This window comes from Boleophthalmus pectinirostris, unplaced genomic scaffold (assembly GCF_026225935.1).
Source record: "Boleophthalmus pectinirostris isolate CB_2022bp ecotype Guang Dong unplaced genomic scaffold, ASM2622593v1 HiC_scaffold_1, whole genome shotgun sequence".
Lineage (NCBI taxonomy): Eukaryota > Metazoa > Chordata > Actinopteri > Gobiiformes > Gobiidae > Boleophthalmus > Boleophthalmus pectinirostris.
In genome coordinates, this window is record NW_026570970.1 from 17608424 (window position 1) to 17628724 (window position 20301).

At 38.0% G+C, this 20301-nt stretch overlaps 1 protein-coding gene across 1 annotated transcript in view; it reads left to right on the top strand.

Annotated features, from left to right (window-relative positions):
* Positions 1 to 2940: 2940 nt before the first annotated feature.
* The window catches only part of gpc6b (glypican 6b), a 113189-nt gene continuing 95828 nt past the window's right edge, over positions 2941 to 20301 (top strand). Inside the window, exon 1 of the mRNA XM_020939120.2 lies at positions 2941 to 3395. Within this exon, the coding sequence (XP_020794779.1) occupies positions 3248 to 3395 (148 nt within the window). The 5' untranslated portion in view covers positions 2941 to 3247. The remainder of the gene's footprint in view (positions 3396 to 20301) is intronic.

Genomic DNA, 20301 nt, shown 5'->3' on the forward strand with positions numbered 1-20301 from the left:
AAAGTGATGCTTCAGCTGGTGCTTAAAAAGCTATTAGCACTGACAGTCTTCAAAAGATTAATTGATATTTTGGAGGTAATTTTACTTTTCACAAATCTGTGAAGATGTGTTAAAGTCATGGTTACCTGTGAAAAATCAATGCTCAAAACATTATTATTTAAACAGAAATGGGGGCTTTCTGTGATCGCCTTTATACTGCAATCCACTTGCCTTGAGTATAATATCTTTGCCAACTGGATGACTCATTAAAAGCAGCATTGGGAGATAAATGATGCCTTGTTTGCCTCATAAACAGAATACAATGTGAAAGTCTTAACACAGTAATGCCCTATACATTCTGATTCTGCATCTGCTGTGGAGTTTCCTCTGGGAGGCCCTTTATTTGATTAGAGCTCTTTTCAGATTTATGGCACTAATTGTTTTATTAATATAATGTCAAGTATAACACGAGCCCTGGAGGAGAGCGATTAGCTCATGTTATGTTGTTATCATTGTTGAGTCTATATTTAGAACACCTGAGTGAAATGAAGCACATGCACATGAGACAGTGTGAGCGCCTCTGTCCAAGGTGCTGATTAAAGATAGTGGGATCTGTCTGAGCTGCAATCACACGACTGAGGTGGAAATGGCTTTAGCACATTTCTTTTTACTGTCATTTTGGCAGTTCTTCTTTAATATGAAAACAGATTCTCCAGACTCTTAGTTATGTTTAAATCTTAAAATAAATATAGCTCGTTACATTCCAAAATTTAAAATATTCAAGGTGCACTATGTGACTTTTCTACTTGAAGGTCTGCCACCTGATTGCCGTCATGGAGATGTCTAGAATATTAATCATAAGCTTTACTGTCAGATCTGTAGAAAGTAGACTGTAACCACAGTGAAAAGTAAGTATTTTTCAGAAATATAAACACATAAATATAAATACTATAGTATCTAAATGTTTACAGCCATACTATGAAACATTCTAGACAATGTACTAACATCTCCATGAGACAAGCAATTAGTGAACACTCCACTATAAAAGTTACATAGTGTACCTTTAACCAAACAGTTGTAAATGCCACTTAAAATTGTCCCTTGACCCACAAAATAATAGATTCTAAAACTACAAAAATGCTAGCAATGTGGCCTTTTTGGATTTATTTGTCCAACTTAGAATGTGGACACCTTGGAGTTGGTATTTCACATATCCCCAGCCTCATAGAAAACTGCACAAGTAATATTTTTGACCCAAATGAATCTTCAGTTTCATTCTACTCTTCAGACCCTGCTGCATCTGTCCGTGTGATTGGCTCCGTCCTCGACCAAGATTTTTACAGCCAAAAAAACCCCAAACCATCCAGTCATTGTATTTCAGAGGCAGTTTATTTTTGCATTTTCCCAAAAACCTTGAAAAATGGCAAAGGAAATTATGCCATATGTGATATATAATAATATTGCAACATAAACAAAAGACAATGGACACAGGGTTTTTTGACTTGCACTAAAGAGTTGGCCTAAAGCAGTTCATAATAGACTAAAAAATATAGTTCCTTCGAAGTATAGTTTGATTTTAGTGTAGGACAATCGAGCATTGAAATGATCAGAATGACTCTGTTGATATTTTCATCAAAGTTATGCCCAGTTCCTTCTTTGATACTCAAGTGGCAAATACTATGGTCTCACAGCATAGTATCTCTCTCTCTCTCTCTCTCTCTCTCTCTCTCTCTCTCTCTCTCTCTCTCTCTCTATATATATATATATATATATATATATATATATAATATATATATATATATATATATACGCCTATAGTAACACTCCATATCCCACATTGTCCCCTAATAAAAGGATTTCTTCCGCTGCCTGTTTCGCCCCTAAACCTCCACCTGTGGATTTTGTTGTTGAAATCCTCCACTGTCACACCATGAAATGCAGTGCCCTATAAAATGTGGTTCTTCATACCAATAGGAATGTCTTCTGTCGGCAGTGGCATCCGTGTTAATCCAGTGTTGATCTACCGAAGGATCCCGGTCTTCCAAAATCAATAAAGCCATGAAAGCCTTGCCTCCTGGCCCTCCTCATCACATCCATTGTATCGTCTCAGTTAATCATGTTTGATTCCCCTCAGCTCAGGCTTGTGCTTTGATATTGAATGAACTGGAAAATATAGAACCCATCATTTACATTTATGACGTCAATACATAGGCCTATATAAGCAAGATTTTGTTGATAAAATGGTGAATAGATTATTGTAATTAGCCTATTATATTGATCATGCTGTATTAAGCTTTGATATGGGCGATTAAATGCATTTTTCCTGCAGATAATATTTAGAGCTAATAGAGTACTTTATAGGTCTGTGGCTTCCAATGACTAATCCACATGAGAGAGGAATCCTGGTGCGAAGCAGATGGGGTCAGTATAAAGAAATATGACATAAGGAAGTTCAACACATGGAACTCGGAGCAATTTTTCCATCTTTTTGAATCAAGATAAACTATGTTACGTTAGCTTGACAAAGAGATATGCCATTTTATTTATGCTATACAATTAGCCTACCATCATAACTTTACAGCCCATATATTCATACAGATTGCTCCTTTAGTTGAAGTGCAAATAAGAATTTGCACTAAAACGCGCGCAATTTGGAGTTGAACGACTTTTTCATTTGAACCTCCAAGGAGTCTGAACGTGGATAAAGAAACATGATGCTACCCAGGCGATTATTCTGACTTTATTCCGGCATTTTCCTCATGAATATAACAGATATATGTAAGTGTGCTCTGAACATTAAAAATACCAGTGGGCGTTGAATTTTCGGCTAGTGTCTACCGCGGTGCGCACAGCCCGTTCCAGTGTGTCCGCGCCATGTTTTCCGCCCTCCTTCGCCTCGCGGTGCATCAGATGTGAACACGGAGCGCTCCCTCTGCACACTGCATTTGACTGGAACACAGCAGCAGCGCAGGGCTTCGTCTACTCCGCCGCCAAGTTGAGTGAAAGGAGCTGCGCGGATTCATGTGGCACCTGCACGCGCTCTCTCGGCTTTTGTACCGTGCCTCTGGACTTCTTTTATTAATTAATCTTGGCTCCGGACACGAACCGTATTGACTTGAAGACATGTCTTGGTAAACCACCACTAGTGAAGTTTTAACCAATAACCGCTTTATCAAGTCCTTGCAGTTGATCTGTGGAGGGACTTGTAACCAGCAAGCGAGACACTACAGAGAAGCGCAATCAATACGGATCTCTGAACAAGTCAACAATGGTCCGACTAGAGACTATTTTTTGCACTTTTTTGCTGTCTGTTGCAGCGAGGGCAGATTTGAAAGCACGTAACTGCAGCGAGGTGCGGGAGGCATGTGCAAGCAGAGGCTTCAGCTTTGGATACGTCCCTCTTCAGGAGGTCCCAGGTAAGGAGAGAGGACATTGTCTGAGCGCTTAATCGCCCTGTCCACCTGCCAAACGCTCGCCCATAACGGGCATTTCGGGTAGACGCTTGGCAGCGCGTGCGTCATAAAGGATAATGGCTCTGGGTGGAAAAGTTATAAAGCAGATATGGCATTATGGGTAAAAAAAGGACGCCAAATCACTGAGCAGAAGCCTTTTTACAACAGCTCCATAAAGAGGTTTAGAAACCTCAGCTGCGTTATAATGATATAGGAAATAACACCATCAAATCAGCTACTCTGCCACCTGTCACTTTTTCAACATGTAAGTTTACAAGTTTAAATATGATATATATGGTATTTTCAAACTTTTATAATACCCACATAATTACCATATATGTATCTGGATAACTGTAACCATTCTTCCTGTCAGTCACACTCAACACTATGCAAAAATGACATTTGATCACTATTCATATATTCATAGTTTGAATTTTAATTTTATGATTCATCCAACCTATTGACAAACATATACACAGACTTTACTTTGTATTTACCCTAAGAAGTAGTTATAAATGTTATATTGTGTGTCTAATATAAGTACATTATCATTATCCGCCTTTGCAGTAGAGTTCTCCTTACAATGTGTAACCTTCCTGCACCTATGAGACACAAACAACATAATTTACACAATGGACCTCCCTAGCACAATAAATTAGCTTTAGTTCAATAAAGAGGTAGCCCCAGTGTAATTAGCCAGCTCTGATAGCAGAGTATTGTCAGGAGGCCTAACATACAGCCCATTATGTGAGCTGTGAGCGTCGATAGCATGTGTGAATGGAAGTCTCTTAGCCACAGCTGCAGCTAAATGCTCCTTGTCCAGCAGAGGTCCCTCACTGTGCTAACCAAGCAGAGATAATGAACGGTCAGCTCTGCAGATTAACTTCTGCCCAGACAAAATGGAAAATGAGGTGATAAGGTGTGTTCGAGTGGAGTGTGGCATCTTTGCAGCAGTTTGGAGTTGGGAAATGTATGACCACAAATCTAACTAAATGTTTATATTTTTCAAGATTTAGGGGAATTTAAAAATGTCATATTGAGGCAAGTCTGGAATGCAGTATTGATATGAACTGTGATGTGGATTTAAAAGAGGCAGCTATAAAGATTTAAAAATTGAGTTGTGTGCACTTTAAGCCACATTATAATGCTGCTACGTCCTCAAAAACATAATATGGAGTTGTGTTTTATTTCATTCACACATGTTTGAGTAGCCCTTTATTATTAGCCTTTCTACATCTTCAAAACTCTAAATGCTCAGATGCACCTTGCAATGTCATGTAGTTATCATTTTCAAGTGAACAGGTATCTTTTGTTCAATAGAAATTCTCAATTTCAGCACTGAAATACAGTAATCCAGATGATTCTAGTGAAGGTGTATGGACTTTAAAACCACAGTGGAGCACTTCCTGTATTACCACGTGACATCACAAAGTGGGACAAGGTGAGTGTTTTCTATCTGAAAGAAGAACTCAGTCTAAATATGCAGGGTTTGTGTGTTAAACATGTGTGAGTAAAACAAAACACAACTCCAGGTATGTTTTTGAGGAGAAAACATAGCTCAGAAAATAGTGTAATATGGCCCTTTTAAACCACTTATTCACTAGTTTGGTGAATAACATCAGGCACTGTTATGGAAATTCGAAAATTTTTCCTTTCATTTAACTTTTTAACATGGCATAGATTAACTGAAAACTGCACTGAAAAAACATTACTACCAATGAACAATGAAAAGAATGCATAAAGGTCTCAGAACCTATTATGGTTGTAAAGTTTGGTATGCTGCTTTACTCTTATCACACATTTTTTTTCACAGACTGAAGACTGAATGACTTGATCATTCAGATACTAAAAACAACATTCTAGTGAATATTTGTTAAAAAGTCTGCCTCTCTTTACCAATATGAAACATTTTACTTTGTTATTTCACTTTTAGATTCAAGGCAAAGTATGCAAACTATGCAAAGTGCTCTCCCCGTCTCTCCCCTGGACCTCATTGTTATTCTTCAGAGCCACTGATTCCTCTATAAAAGGGTGAAGCTGGCACACGTAAAGGCTGCATATTTGATAACAGGCGCACCTGTTCAGAGGCGGCTTGAATAACCATCTGATTAAACCCTTTGGAGCTGCATCCCTGACATCATCACTAATCTCCCAAATGAGGGAAAAAATTCAATTCTCTCTCATCCCCCCATGATGCCATTCTGAATAACTGTCTATTTGATCAGAGACGTGAATGAGTCATAACCTTATAGGTCTGACAGAGACACAAGCCATTATCAACACCTCAGCAGATTCACACTGCGATGGTCTTGTCCTTCAGCTGAATACTAATAAAATGGTGCCTATAGTTAAAGGAGTATTCAAGCCACCTAAAATGAGTGAGTGAAATGTACGTCTGTCACTATAATTACTGCATCGACTTCTTATTCTAAACATGAAAGATTGAATTTTTGGGAGTCAATATTTAGCTTGAGTACTTTTTTTCTTTGGACTATTGGGGATTTTTGGTTATTTTTTCTGCAATATAATAACATTTTAGAGCTGTAGAAGGTTGAATTATGAACTAAAACTAAAGTAAATCTGCTATTTATGTACTGCGGCTCATATTTTAAACCAATATTACACAATACTTTTTGGGGGATAATTTTGTTTTATATTTTGGTTTCAATATTATCATTTATCTATATTTACTTCAGCAATGTATCGTACTTCAACATTAGTTATCGAGACAGACCTACTGAAATGAAAACATGCTTTGGGGAATGATATAGCACATTTTTACTTGAAAGTATTAATTTGAGAATTATTTTTCATAACCCTAGGGTTTTATTGAAAATCCCTTGGGCCAAAATGCTGAATGAAATTAAACTGATGAAAAATTATGATTGAATTTTGTGTCGTGTCTGGGAATTTGTGATTTTATTGATAGATTACCAAGCATATCCCTCTCATGAGGTCTGCATATTGCCACGAGCTGAGATTGGCCTAGTGGGAGCCGAACATGTGTGGCTGATGGAGATGACATTAGCAGGGAGCTAATATTCCAGCATTGAGATGATTTGGTTCTTGTGGGAGTGGTTCGCACAAGTGTCTGTGTAGAGCTTATTGTTCTGCCTTGCCTTACAGCTGCTCACTGATGATTTGGAAATGTCATTCTTCATCTTAGTAGTCCACCTCTGCTTAATGGCTATGGGTGTTAAATGGCTGCTATTTGTTGGATCTTGAATTCCTTCATAAATGGGAGGTTGGATCAGATGATGACAGATTGATGTTTGATTTTAATGTGAAGTTGTTAAACGCCCTCGAGACAAGCACTCAGCCGGGACAGTCGCTCGTTTTATTGGTGGTTTTCAAACTCTAAAATGTGGTGATGTCATGCTCCCAGATAAGGGGCAAGAGACAGATTTTCCTATTGATAATGTTGAACTTTCCATTGAAATATCTAAGAGGTAAATTCACTAATATTTAACATTTCTATTAATGACTAGACCCTGGAACTCACTATACTGAAATCCTCGACTGCATATATAAATGGACATACCTTACACACTAGTTTATATGCCGGCTCTTCCGACTCCTTCTGATCCTGGCTCCCATTGACTTACGTTAGAATATTGTGGCCCCTCTCTCTGCAACTGCTGCAGGGAGCCTTGTCATTTTGGTCTAAAAATGTTCGTATTAACCCGCTGTACGTGATCCTGGTGTTTTTTCCTCTACTTTGCCTATTAAATAATTCTTTTTCATAATATCACTCTTGGCTCCAGATTCGCCCCTGTAACCACTTGCATCACAAGCTTCATATGAGTGGAGCCGAACACTGTGGGTGACGTCACACTCGTTTTAGTCCACTTCTTTATACAATCTATGATTGGAACAGACACCTGCATTTTAGCAATATAAATTTTAGCTGCCCCCATATGTATTAAATATTATTGACTTATAGAACATTGTGACATCATCTGAAGAATACAAGCTCAAGTTTTCCCCTGGCTTGAAAGTCTCAGCTTGAGCAGCCCATTCTCTTGGTGGGAACGTCCCCCTCCCCTTCTCTTGGGCAGCACACGGGTAACTGCTGTGCCCGGGAGAGGGAGGATGTTTTCACCGACCTTTAGTAGGCCACGTCACGCACTTTCATGTATTAGAGATGTTAGAAAATGTGCATTCAATATCATAATAAAATGAAATGTGAATGATGATTGTCTGACCTTGTTTATGTCATTTCACCGATCTTCCTGAAGCAGCACACATTTTTCCAGTATGTAATAGCAGTGTAATCCTCATTTGCTTGCAGAAGTTTACTATGAAATCATATTTAAAATATTTTTTTCTTGTTCCCATGTCCTATAGCATCTGTAACTGTTGATTTGGGAAGAAATATTAAGTATTTCCTTACCTGTTTGCCACGAACATAATTTGTAAGCAGCACAGCACAAGAAACTTAGAAAGCTACAGTGTGTGTTTGAGACCACATCATTTTTGCATGTTTTGTTTGTATGTATGAACAAATGTGTTGAGATATATTGCACCTTGCATGTGTAATTAATACAATATATAATGAAAACTTTTTTTTTTCTTTTATGTGTACATAGATTAACTAACTTAGTTTCATAAAGGGTACAATTCAGGGGGACTTTCCACCTGATTTCCCTTCTGAATACCAGAAATTACCATGAATGTGCAAGCCCAAGTGCATCACTGTACCGACAGCGCAGATCTCAGTTTGTGTTTGTGTGTGTGGTCAAACAGAAAGCTTCAGGTCAGGTGGAATGACAGCAATAGAGAGGGTGATATTGGCAGAGATCCTGTAACAACTCAGGGTTTACAAACATCATTGGCACAGTAGCTCCAGAGACCAGGTCACACTGGAGTAAGCCTGTCATGATAATTACAAAATTGTTCAATATATGAAAGCTGGAGCGATATACAGTGTGTTGGGGCTCAGTATTTATAGCGGGTATATTTCTTTGCAGTAGTGGGGAGATTTTAGTCACATTTATGTAATACCATAACATTTGAGCTGTAGAGGATAGAATAAATAATTGCTATGGGTAATTATCAACTCATTCTGCCACTTATTTTTTGCAGCTCAGGCTTTTTAATGATACTCTACTCTTTTCAAAATGTGCTAAGATTATCCTGCTTTGTGTCAGTGGCATAAAGGAGTTTCATTACTATCTCTTTAGCAAAATATATATTCAGTTTTTTTTTTTTTTTAAAATGTAATAATAACGGAAATATCGTGATCGTATCGTCAAAAGTCTCACAATAATATCGTCGGACATCACAATATATTAAATTACAAGTTTCTGCTTAAATTAATAGTTATCGTGCAGCAATAGCTAAAAAAACAAAAACAAGGGGAACTACATATACACAATGATCCTTTGCTTAATTCAGTGCAGATTACATGAAGAAATAAGTGTTTTTAAGCACTTTCAAATATTAGTTATTTTATGACAGAACCAAAGGCTGCATTTTAAAAGTAAAAAGTCTCATATTCATAATGTTGATCGAACCATGAGATGCATATCGTGAAAATATCGTACTGAGAGATTTGGATATCATTACATCCCTGATCGTGATTGTGATCGTGAGCTGTCTGCTACTGTGGACCTCAGAAGGGTGCTGGAAGTTTTTCAGTGTTCACAACAGCATACATCTTTACAGTTCATTATTTATTATTGATGCAATATGTGGTATCTGTGAGTAAACAGTCTCTCCATGGTGAGTGTATGAAGGCAGTGTCAGAGATCAGATCATATGTCCAGTTGTAATCTCAAAATACATTGCTCAATAGCCGATGGGTATCTGGCTTACAGCAAGAAGGGAGCAAGATTTTGATTTTCTGTCTATCCTCTTTTTCTGGGGGAGGTAGACACTTGATGGTGATTGACTTAACTTTTCTTGTGGAGGGTCTGCTCACTACTTGTCTCCATTTATTCATTACGGGTGTTTCTATTGCTTAAAAATACAATTATTCCTTCTGTAAATAGGACCAAGTCTCTTCAGACCTGAAATGTAATGGAGCTCGTCTTCCTCATGATATATAGGCTTAATCTATACTGTGGAATAGATTTTTTTTTTTTTTTCAAATCAAGTTTTAGTGCACATGAACATTTGCAAACATCACAGAAACTTACATCATACCAGAGTCTTGCATCAACGATTTGATGCTTGACCGTTTGCACACTTTTGTTCACGTTTTACAGAAACAAAACTTAAAAACATATGGCTAATTTGCATAAACTATAAACGCTAGAAAAATAGCTCGCTCCTTGTGCCCTGATGCGGTCAGCTTCTGTCGGACTAAAGGACACAACTCAGTGGAATATGTGTGTTCTTTCTGTGACAGAGGATGTGCTGCTGTTGCTGAGTCTTGTTCTGTGCTTCTATCACGTTGGAGATGGTTCATGTTTGTTCAACTTTAAAAGAACGCCAGATTTAAATCTTTGCCACTTAGTATTGTGGTGGTGAATTACTTAACAGCGCATAGACCTTGACGCAAACCCATAAATCAAAAATGGCAGCGGCAGTGTGTGTTGAGTCAACATAGAACTATACTTCGCTTGTAAAATTGGGCTTTAGGGGCGCTGCAAAAAAACGCAGCTTTGACGCTTCCTACTGTGGAACATTCTAAGCAAAGCAATGGCATATCCATGGAGACAGAGGCAGAACCTTAACCAGAAATGCTGAGTATAGTATCTGTGTTAGAATATTTTTTAACAGCTTTAGCCAATGTTTTTTTTATAGATTCTGGCAATGACCAGACCTTAATGCTGAGAATAATGGGTGGGCGATACTGACAAAAATTAGTCTCTCAATATTTCTTTGCATTCTATCAATAATACTGTTCAGATGATATTTTAACAATACATAAGGAATGTGCTGAAATGTACCTGTTAATATCTTGGTTGAGGTTCAGATCTAGCACAGTACATGAATGGACAGTGGAAAATTTTACACAAAACTGTAGAAATATCTCTTTATACTAGGACTGTAGGTCATTTAGCCATTTAGTTTATTCACTGGTCAGTAGTGTTTTAGTCAGTTAAAATGTCTAATATTTTATTTACATTAATAATTATGTACACTGAAAGGAGAAGTTAGTGAATATGTGAGTTCACTGAAGATTTGCTATTTTTTGGTATGTTTGGCTGAATGATCTATCGTTTTTGACCGAAAGTCGCAATCTCAGACAACACGATGCATCAAATCAGTGCAGGACTGTGGTATGATGTAAGTTTCTGTGGTGTTTGCAGATGTTCATGTGCACTGAAATTTGATTTGAAATCGAAATCGCAATATCTGTCAGAAAAATCGCAATTCAGTTGGGTCAGATACGCAGATATGTAACAGTTTTGAAAGCTCTTGCCCTGTCCCTTTATGGTAGACTAATGAATTGGCAGAACATGTCTTTAGTTTCACTTTATAGTAATAGTTATTTAGTAATGTCTGCTTTTATACCCTTCGTTCTCAAGATTACACTACACATTTCTGTCTCTTTTTAGGTAATTCAAATGTGCATTGTGTAATTTTTCTGGTGGAATGTCTGTCATCTGATTTTTTTTTTTTTTTTTTTTTTCCATGGAGATGTTATTGCTTTGCCTGAAATGTTCCACAGTAGCATTAAAGGGACAGTCCTGAATTTTGGACATAGGACCTAATTTCCTTGTTAACCAGAGTGTTGGAGACGTGTGGAGAGACTTTTTTAAATATTCCATCGGGTCCTTGTATTTGCAGAGGTCGTTGGTGCTAGACTAGCGCATGTCAATGGCCATAGTTTTCCTGCCACAACAAACAGTCTTACCCACTCCACAAAGCACCTGAAGCAAATCTATTACTACACCAGACAGTCGATGTGAATGTCTGTGTTAATAGAATAATGTTTGAAATAAAAGTAACCTTGCATCGCATGAATCGTCACATGTTGAGGGACTATTTTCTCAGCAGCAGCGGAATTTTACTTTGCTGGAAAGATATGTGCTAGGTGATATCGGTCCGCTGCTGCCAAGCTTTCTGTCAGGAAGTACAACTCACTGCTGCTGCTCAGACATAATCCTTCAAATTCAAGGTTGGTTTTACTTCTAAAATGATTCTATCGACACAGACATTCACATTGACAGTCTGGCGTAATAATAGATTTGTTTCGGGTGTTTTCTGGAGTGGGTAAGACTGTTTTTTGTGGCAGGATAACTATGGCCATTGACATGCACTAACCTAGCACCAGCGACCTCTGCAAATACAAGGGACTGGATGGAATATTTTTTTAAAAAGTGTTTCCACACGTCTCCAACACACTAGCTCACTAGGAAATGAGGTCTTATGTCCAAAATTCCAGACTGTCTACTTTGCATTTTTTTTTCAAAATTTCAAGGTGTTTGTATTGCTTATAAAATCATGAGCAGGATCACCTCTCCACAGATTTGGCATGTAAATTGGTGGCTTGGTGGTGTCACTTTTTTGTTTCCATGGAGATAGGTATGTTAAATGCAATTCTGTGGCGCATTCTGGACAAAGCAAGAACATGTCCATGGAGAGGAGGAGGTCATGAACCCCCACAGTGCACCTTTAATTTAATTCTATGACAATACACTCACTAACAACATATCTCACTTCTTATGACTTCTCTAGGAAATAGCTGTGTTGCAGTTCTAGTCAAAATCTCACCCTGTCACCCATTAAATTGCTGAAAGATCTATTGTAAATCCACTTTTATTCTACTTTCAGCATGCATCAGCTTCCTTTTGGCTTGTCAGTCTAAATCATACACCAAATAGCAAATCTGTCAAGTGTGTTAAAATACCTCCCCTGGACACCTTCATTCTTACCTCCAAACCAATTAACTTTGTCTGTTAAATCCTATTCCTCCAGCTGAAGTTCACATTGCGTGCTGTGTCTCCCCTGACTGAAGAGGGAAAGTGAGTCACTCGGCAGACGGCTACATGTAACTTCTAACATGTCGTGTGAAGTCCCAGCTCTGTTTACTTCAGTCAGACGATGGAGATGGGACAGAAATAACGATGATGTTTTATGCGATTCTTGGCTGGCTTCACGAGCACCCAGACGCTATCTTGTTCAGGTGAGCCGCGTGTGCTTCTAACTGTCTTGTAAAGGGGCTAAATGGGAATGCCTTTGACTGAGGAGAGCGCTGGGTGACTTTGTTAGCCCCCGCGGCACACGCCAGTATAGCTGTGATGTATTGTCAGAGCACAGTGACCTTTCTGCCACTCATATATAGGGCTTACATGGGTTTTGTGGTGGGTCGAACTTTTTGTTTTTTTTTAAAAGTTAAGTTCAGTGACTTTTGAATCGAAAACTTCAATCATGTGATCATATGTAAATGTAAATGTGTGTGTGTGTGGACCATAGACTGTATTCATTCATCCATAGTATTGAAGCTCACGAGGCTAACAGTTATAGGAGAGAATTTGGGCCGAGTTCCATAATAGAAATAGGAATTTATTCACAGACAAATAGCAAAACATCAGGATCATGTAGAGTGGGTTAATCTGAACTTTTTAATACCAAAATGACGAGGCTCACTGCAGCAGTTACAGAGAGAGGATGACAATTTCTCACTATAAAGTCAATTGGAGCTGTTGGGAGCCGGAAGCAATTGCTGTGCTCTGCTTGGTCTTTTTGGCGCATTCACTGTAGGCCTGTTTATTATGCCCCTTTTTTTTTATTTTTGCTTATCAATTTAACATTGCATTTAGTGACACCTGGTAACTCAAAAAACCCCTAGTGACTGTGAATTAGCTAAGGCTATAATTACTTTTATACCAACATCAGATTATCACAGTGTTGGTTGTGATTGTAACTATCAATTAAACAATTACTACATAAACTAAATCTGTATAAGATACTGCATAAATATGTGCATTTATTAGCCATTAAATCTTCTAAATATATCCAAAACAATCATATTTCTTAGTCTTTTGCATGCTTTAAATCAAGCCTCTGTTTTGTGAGTCATGACTCATTTACCATATCTTAAATCTAATAATTGACATATTACAGCATTACTGCATTTCATACGCATTGCCCTTGTACAGTCTGCGGCAGTATTTCTAATGTAATGTAACGTCCTGGAGAGAGGCAGAGGGGGGAACTATCAGGGAAGATTCCAAACAATCATCATTTTTCTCCTGAGGCGCGGAGGGGATTTCTCAAACGCTGCCTCCATCTCGGTGTCATCAATCACGCTCATGAATGCCAAAATGGCCTCGTGATGGGCCTTCTCACCGGGTGTTCCTCTGAGAGCTGCCTCCACTCTGCCTGTCCTGCCACTGTCTGGAGCACTGAAGCCTGCAGTACAACTGTAGGAATCAACCCAGGCTAATCAGAAAGATACAAACAGCCCTATTCATTACTGCTTACTTATGGCTAAATCACAAAATAATAGTGTTGAAAATCAAAAGCTATGAAATGAAGTGGCTCTCTTTGATATCCCCATTCTACAGTTCATTTACCCTTTGCTGTGCGCTCTCATGTAAAACTAAGGAATATTTTCTACTACCATTGATGGAGGTGATTTTAGATTTTGTGGCTTAGTAGCAGTTCATCCATGATTTTAACACAATAAAATGTAACTTTGAAAACATTTCGGTAATGATCAGTCATTAAAAAATAGTTTACACTTTTCTCTATTTTCGCAAAGTGAAAAATAAAATAAAATGTTTGTAATCCAGGGTTAATTTGTAGATTCATAAACATTTAGTGGGAGAGCATTAATCCCTATGTAAAGGTGTGTTGTGAAAAAAATTATATAGCTCTTGATAAATAATTAATCCATTTGCAAAGCCCTGTGAGTTTTTGGAATACAGACAAAGGTTTATTCTTGTTACAGCAGATATGGACAGGGCCTAAGCCTGCCCTGGTCACAGACCAACAGCCTCTCCTCTCCAGCAGTAAGTCCCTACCACATTTGCCCCCAGAGCATCACCTCCCAGAGCATCTCCCCCAGAGCATCTGAGCTCTGAGTATTTATACAGAAAAACAAGTCACATACATATCAAAGCAGAGTGATTTTTGTTTCATAGGCTTGTGATAAATTAACATACATTTGAGGACAGCTAAGACAACAAAGGGCTTCCTGAATGGGGACAGTTGTGTCTGCTGAGCCTTTGACACAAGTTAATGACTGATCTGGTCTCAGGTAGAAATCACGTTCATTTACACAAAGGCAGATTGAGAGAAATCTTTCCACAATATAAAATTTCCATCACAGGTGTATTTTTCATTTGGGGGTCCATCACCTGCTTATTTCTATGGGTATGTCATTGCTCTGTCTGGAATGTTCCACAGTATAACATTAAATGGCTCTGTTTTACATTTATTCAATTGCAGATGATTTTATAGCTCAAAAATATCTAGAAAAATAATAGGCATTCTGAATGTGAGTGGGGTTGCCCCTCCACAGATCTGACGTGTCACATGGTCTTGGTCTCCATGAAGGTAGAAAGGTTTAATACCATACTGTGAGACATTATAGACAAAGCAATAACATTTCCATGGAGAAAAAACTACACAATGCACCTTTAACGTAACCTGGAGCACTATGCTACTTAGTGCTAGTTATGGTATTTCTTGTAACTTTGAGTTTCAAAGGAGTATGCTTTCAGACAGGAGTTTTAATGAAGCAGCTGTGTCTTGAATAGTTGAGCATTTCACAGTTTTACATGTAGCTGAGATGTAAACAAAAGAGCCTGTCCTCCCACACACGGACGCGTACAGAGCATGGGTGTACAATGGGATGCCGCAACAGGTGCTCAGATCTTGTTAGTTGTTTTTAAAAGTGCATACAAGGGATTTCATGCATTTATTATTATATTTTCAGCATTGTTATTATTTCACAATGCACACATAGCAGACATTGTAGACTTGACACCGAAAATGTTTTATTCTGTCAGCAGGACCATTATTCGTGAATATGTTTCGCCATTTAAGTTCTGACAGATTTTGTAAGACACCGCCACCTCACAAGAGAAGAATTAAACAGCCAGTCCTCCACAGAACAACAAATCCAAGAAATATCATATAAATCAGATATAAAACTAGGACAAGGTAAGTTTTATATATGATTTGACTTTATTCACACTTAATCATAATGTAGAGTTAATAAAGTCATGTACAATTTAGTTGAATAAAATCTAGCAGACATATAATAATGAATGTCTCAAAGTTAGATAAGAGCTTGTATTGTTTCTATTCTATACTGAAAGAATATTACATTGTGTCTATGTTCTTTAAGCCTGAAGGTCAGTTTTAAGCATTTCTAAAACCTTTGACCTACTGCATTTTAAGAGTCACGCCAAGCAACCATTACAGCGTTCAACAAAATCAATGCTTAGTTATGAAATATATTTTCTCCCACTGCAAGCGCCTTCTTGGTACTTTTCCACACCTTTTCAAATATAATAAAAAGTAGTATTTGTTGCCTTAGGCTGCTATAGCTGCCTTTAAATGTATTCCATAGATAATATTGACAGAGAGTTTGACCTTAGCTGTAAACTTAGAGATTGAATAATGGAAATCCTGTGTGTTTATTATGTTGTGTCCATTCGTTTTAAGGGGCAGTTTGCTAATTGTGTGTCATGTAGTATATAAGCTACAGCACAAAGGAGATCCCCTGATGTAAATGTGTATGTGCTCAGATTTCATTTTGGCTGTGAAAGATCTTGAGGGTCTAGTTCTTTTTATAGCACTAACTTTGTGGATAATATTTCTAAAGCCCACTGCTGTACGTGACCTAAGCTCTCTGTTTATTCTGTGTTTAGCCTTGAGCAGGGTTTAAATCCTACTTTCTGCTGTTCAATAACACTCTGGGGATAAAACTTTGATACAGTCTGCACATTTAAGTGCTGTTCTGGTGCATAGTAAAGATGTTATTATTTATGTACATGGAACATCAGATTCTCTTTAGGAAGTTCATTCTCTACTAATCCAAATGAATCATATTAAATTATTTATCTGACCACTTAAAGGTGTACTATAACTTCTGATGGAAGGTACTCGCCTGCTTGTCTCAATGAAGACTTGATTTGTTGTTGATTTGGAAAAGCTCCACAGTATGGCGTTTAACTTACATTAAAGAGACTGTCTGGAATTTTGGACATAAGACCTCATTTCCTAGACAGCCAGAGTGTTGGAGACGTGTGGAGACACTTTTTAAAATATTCCATCCAGTCCTTGTATTTCTAGAGGTCACTGGTGCTAGGCTAGTGCATGGCAAGAGTTAGCCTGCCACTAAAAATAGTCTTACCTACTCTACAAAGTAAATCTTTTATTACTCCAGACTGTCGATGTAAATGTCTGTGCTGATAGAATAATATTTTAAATAAAACTAACCTTGCATCGCATGAATCGTTGCATGTTGAGGGACTGTTTTCTCAGCAGCAGTGGAGTTTTGCTAGGTGATATCAGTCCGCCACCAAGCTTTCTATCAGGAAGTACAACTCACTGCTGCTGCTCAGACATAAATCCTTCAAATGCAAGGTTGGTTTTATTTCTAAAATTATTCTATCAACACAAGACATTCACATTGACAGTTTAGCATGTTAATAGATTTGTTTCGGGTGCTTTGTGGAGTGGGTAAGACTGTTTTTAGTGGCAGGCTAACTATGGCCATTGACATGCACTAGCCTAGCACCAGCGACCTCTGCAAATACAAGGACTGCATGGAATTTTTTTTTTAAAGTGTCTCCACACATCTCCAACACTCTGGCTCACTAGGAAATGAGGTCCTATGTCCAAAATTCAGGACTGTTCCTTTAAACTCCACTGAGATAAGTGAGTTACATATCAGATCTTTGGAGGGAGCTGATATGTAACTGTAGCCTTTATTTTTTTTTTTTTTTTAGCAATAAACGCAGCTGTAATTGAATAAATGCAAGGGAGATTGAACAAGTTTAATGTCATACCGTGGAACATTCCAGGTAAAACAATAATGTGGTGGACCATTAATCAGAAAAGTTACATAGAGCATCTTTTCAGTCAACATTTAGTGCCTGGACTTCAGATTTTGAAATGTTTTTGTTGCTTTTATTGAGAAGCACTTTGGTCGCCTTGTGTGTTGTAAAGGGCTTTATATAAAGATTGATTGATAGATGTATGCAGTTGGCTTATGTATTCTTTAAAGTCTCTTTTGAAGTTTATTTAATTCACGTATCAACGTACAGAGGCAATGACTGTCTATTCTCCATATATTCCAAGCAATTACTGTATTATTGATGTGACAGCTACCGCGGTTTCATTCAGTTACTAACTTTGGACCCCCCCTAACTGCTCTCTATGCCAGAGTTCATATTTAGCTAGCTCCTTTTGATTATTTTCCTGATGAGCGTCTGACGTAACCGAGACGACCGAACCACAGAGAATGAATGAATGTTTTTTTTTCCATTGCTTGGCTGATATAAATCTTCCGTGAATTACCAGAAGTGAGGCAATTCTCAGGAGGCGGCTCGACAATCGCTGCTTAATGGTTTAAAAATCATTTGAAATCTGACGGGATTGCGCTCCCTTGTCAGCACAAGATTGAATAGATGTTATTTTGATCTATCACATCATGTCAACAACTGTCCAATTAAATCCTAACCCACAGCTGCTGGAACAGGGTCGCTCCATTCTCAGCTGTGAACTTGACGCAAATACACATCTGCTCTGATTGTATTTTAATCATTATCTCTTATGGAACATCATTGTTTGTTATGAAAATGGAATCGTATGTATTGTAGCTGTGTTTTTTTCTATGCTTTGATTTACGAGTGTGCTAAAATATTGAAATACCGATATATCATGATACAAAATTTGGTGATGCAGTTAGGGCTGTCACAATAACTGCAAAAATGAATCACCGCAGTAGTAAGAGGCCCACTGCAGTGCATGTTGGCCCACCGCGATCACCGCATGTGACCAACGTGACCCTACCCAGAGTCCTGCACGGGTCCATTTTTGAGACCTGCATCGGCCTGCCCCCGCACAGTACAGCACCACAACCCGTGATTAGGTTATATCAGTGTTAAACCCACACCCGCCCGCACCCGTTAACATTCCACCCGTTACTCACCCGTGCCCATGAAGCATCCATCAGGATACGAATTGAAAAGTTACGACTTCAAGAATTACAATCAGGCTATGAAATGAAACAGTTACGCTTTCTTCAGTACAAACACAAATTCAAAGACGTAACTCAACTGTCATCACTTCACAGGCATTATTTACTGAGCAGAAAAAACACGCCACGGACTGAACCAAGACTTAACCAGACTAACCCAAGACTAATTGCGACTGTTGTGATATCGCCGCATACCGCGCTGTTGACCCGCTATACTGCATCGCAGGAGAAATTCCCAAACCGCGACAGCCCTAGAGGCAGTATTGTTAGCGTAGGCTGCTGTATCAGTATATCAGCAAGAGTATTTTTTGGTATATTTTACTGTATTATTTTGTGACAGTGCTACAGTTTCGATGTTTGTTCAGAGGAAGGAAACCTATTTAAGCAATACATTTGACATATTCACTGTTTAAATAATTATAATTAGTTTATTCCTTATTTACTTTGCATAGGTTTAACGAATACTGTTGTTAAAATGTATTTGGTTCTTAAAACTAGTGATATATTTTACACTATCATGTGCAATATGTCGATTATCACATGTATCGCCATATCTTGATAATATCGTATTGTGAGCCATGTATCAAGTTTTGAATCATGAGGGACCCTGCGATTCCCAGCTCTACTCTGAATATATTTTGATATCTGATATAATTCTCATCCATGTTTGACCTATATCTCAGTCCTTATGTCAGTTATCCTCTTTGATTTCTATTGTTTGCACTGTTGCCAGAAAACCCGACACATTTTATCATCATTTTTGCCAGTGAAACATGCAGGATCACAAAGGTTGCGTGGGCTTCCGGAGTTTGTTCATTGACACAAGGCAGGATCAGCTTTTGGCTCTGGGCGGGTGCCTTTTTACCCCGACACCTCATCTGCCTGTCAAAACCTAACCATCATGAAACAAAGCTCCTTGAATGCCGTGGCGCTGTCTTTGGATCTATCTTTAGCTGTGAATCTGCCACTACTGTCTTGTTGACGGCGTTTGACTCGACGTGATGTGCAACTGGAGAGATTTCAGGCTTTTACAGGATTTGGAAAATGGTTGAGTTTAGTTTTGTAAGTTTGGAGTACTTTGGATTTGGAGTTTGGAGTCTATTTTAGTGTTTTTTTACTTCATTTTTATACTAAGGAATAGAAAACACTCTTTATTTAGAGAATCAAATGTGATTTTCTACATAAAAATAGTACTTTCTTTTGCATTACCATGTGGTGTTACATGTATGTAATCCCTCAATCCTTGTACTGTATGTTCCATAGTGATCCATGGGCGTATACTAGTCTATGTGGTCTTACACTTGTCGTGATACAGGAAAGGATCATTTCTATTCTGTAAATGTGACTTATTGATAAATACCAATGTGGGCATTGATATCTACTCAAATGAGTTTCTAGTTTCATTACTACTTTTAGTATTGATTAGTATCTGATTTTCAATACTTTTGACAACTCTAGTCTATTTAAAGGTGCACTGTGTAATTTTATGGTTGGGGAGCTGTTATCTGCCTGTTTCTATGGATATATCATTGGTCTGTTTGTAATTTTAGATTTAGATTTATTTATTTATTTCTTTTGGGCAAATAAGAAATTTACATTTTTTTTACAATGGAACATTATTGAAATCACAGCAGAAATAATAACAACAACAACAACAACAACAACAACAACAAAAATGGCCCAAAAAGGAGTGGGAAGAAGAAAACTTGTAATGTTCCACAGTATGACTTTAAACAGCTCTACCTTATGTGTGTG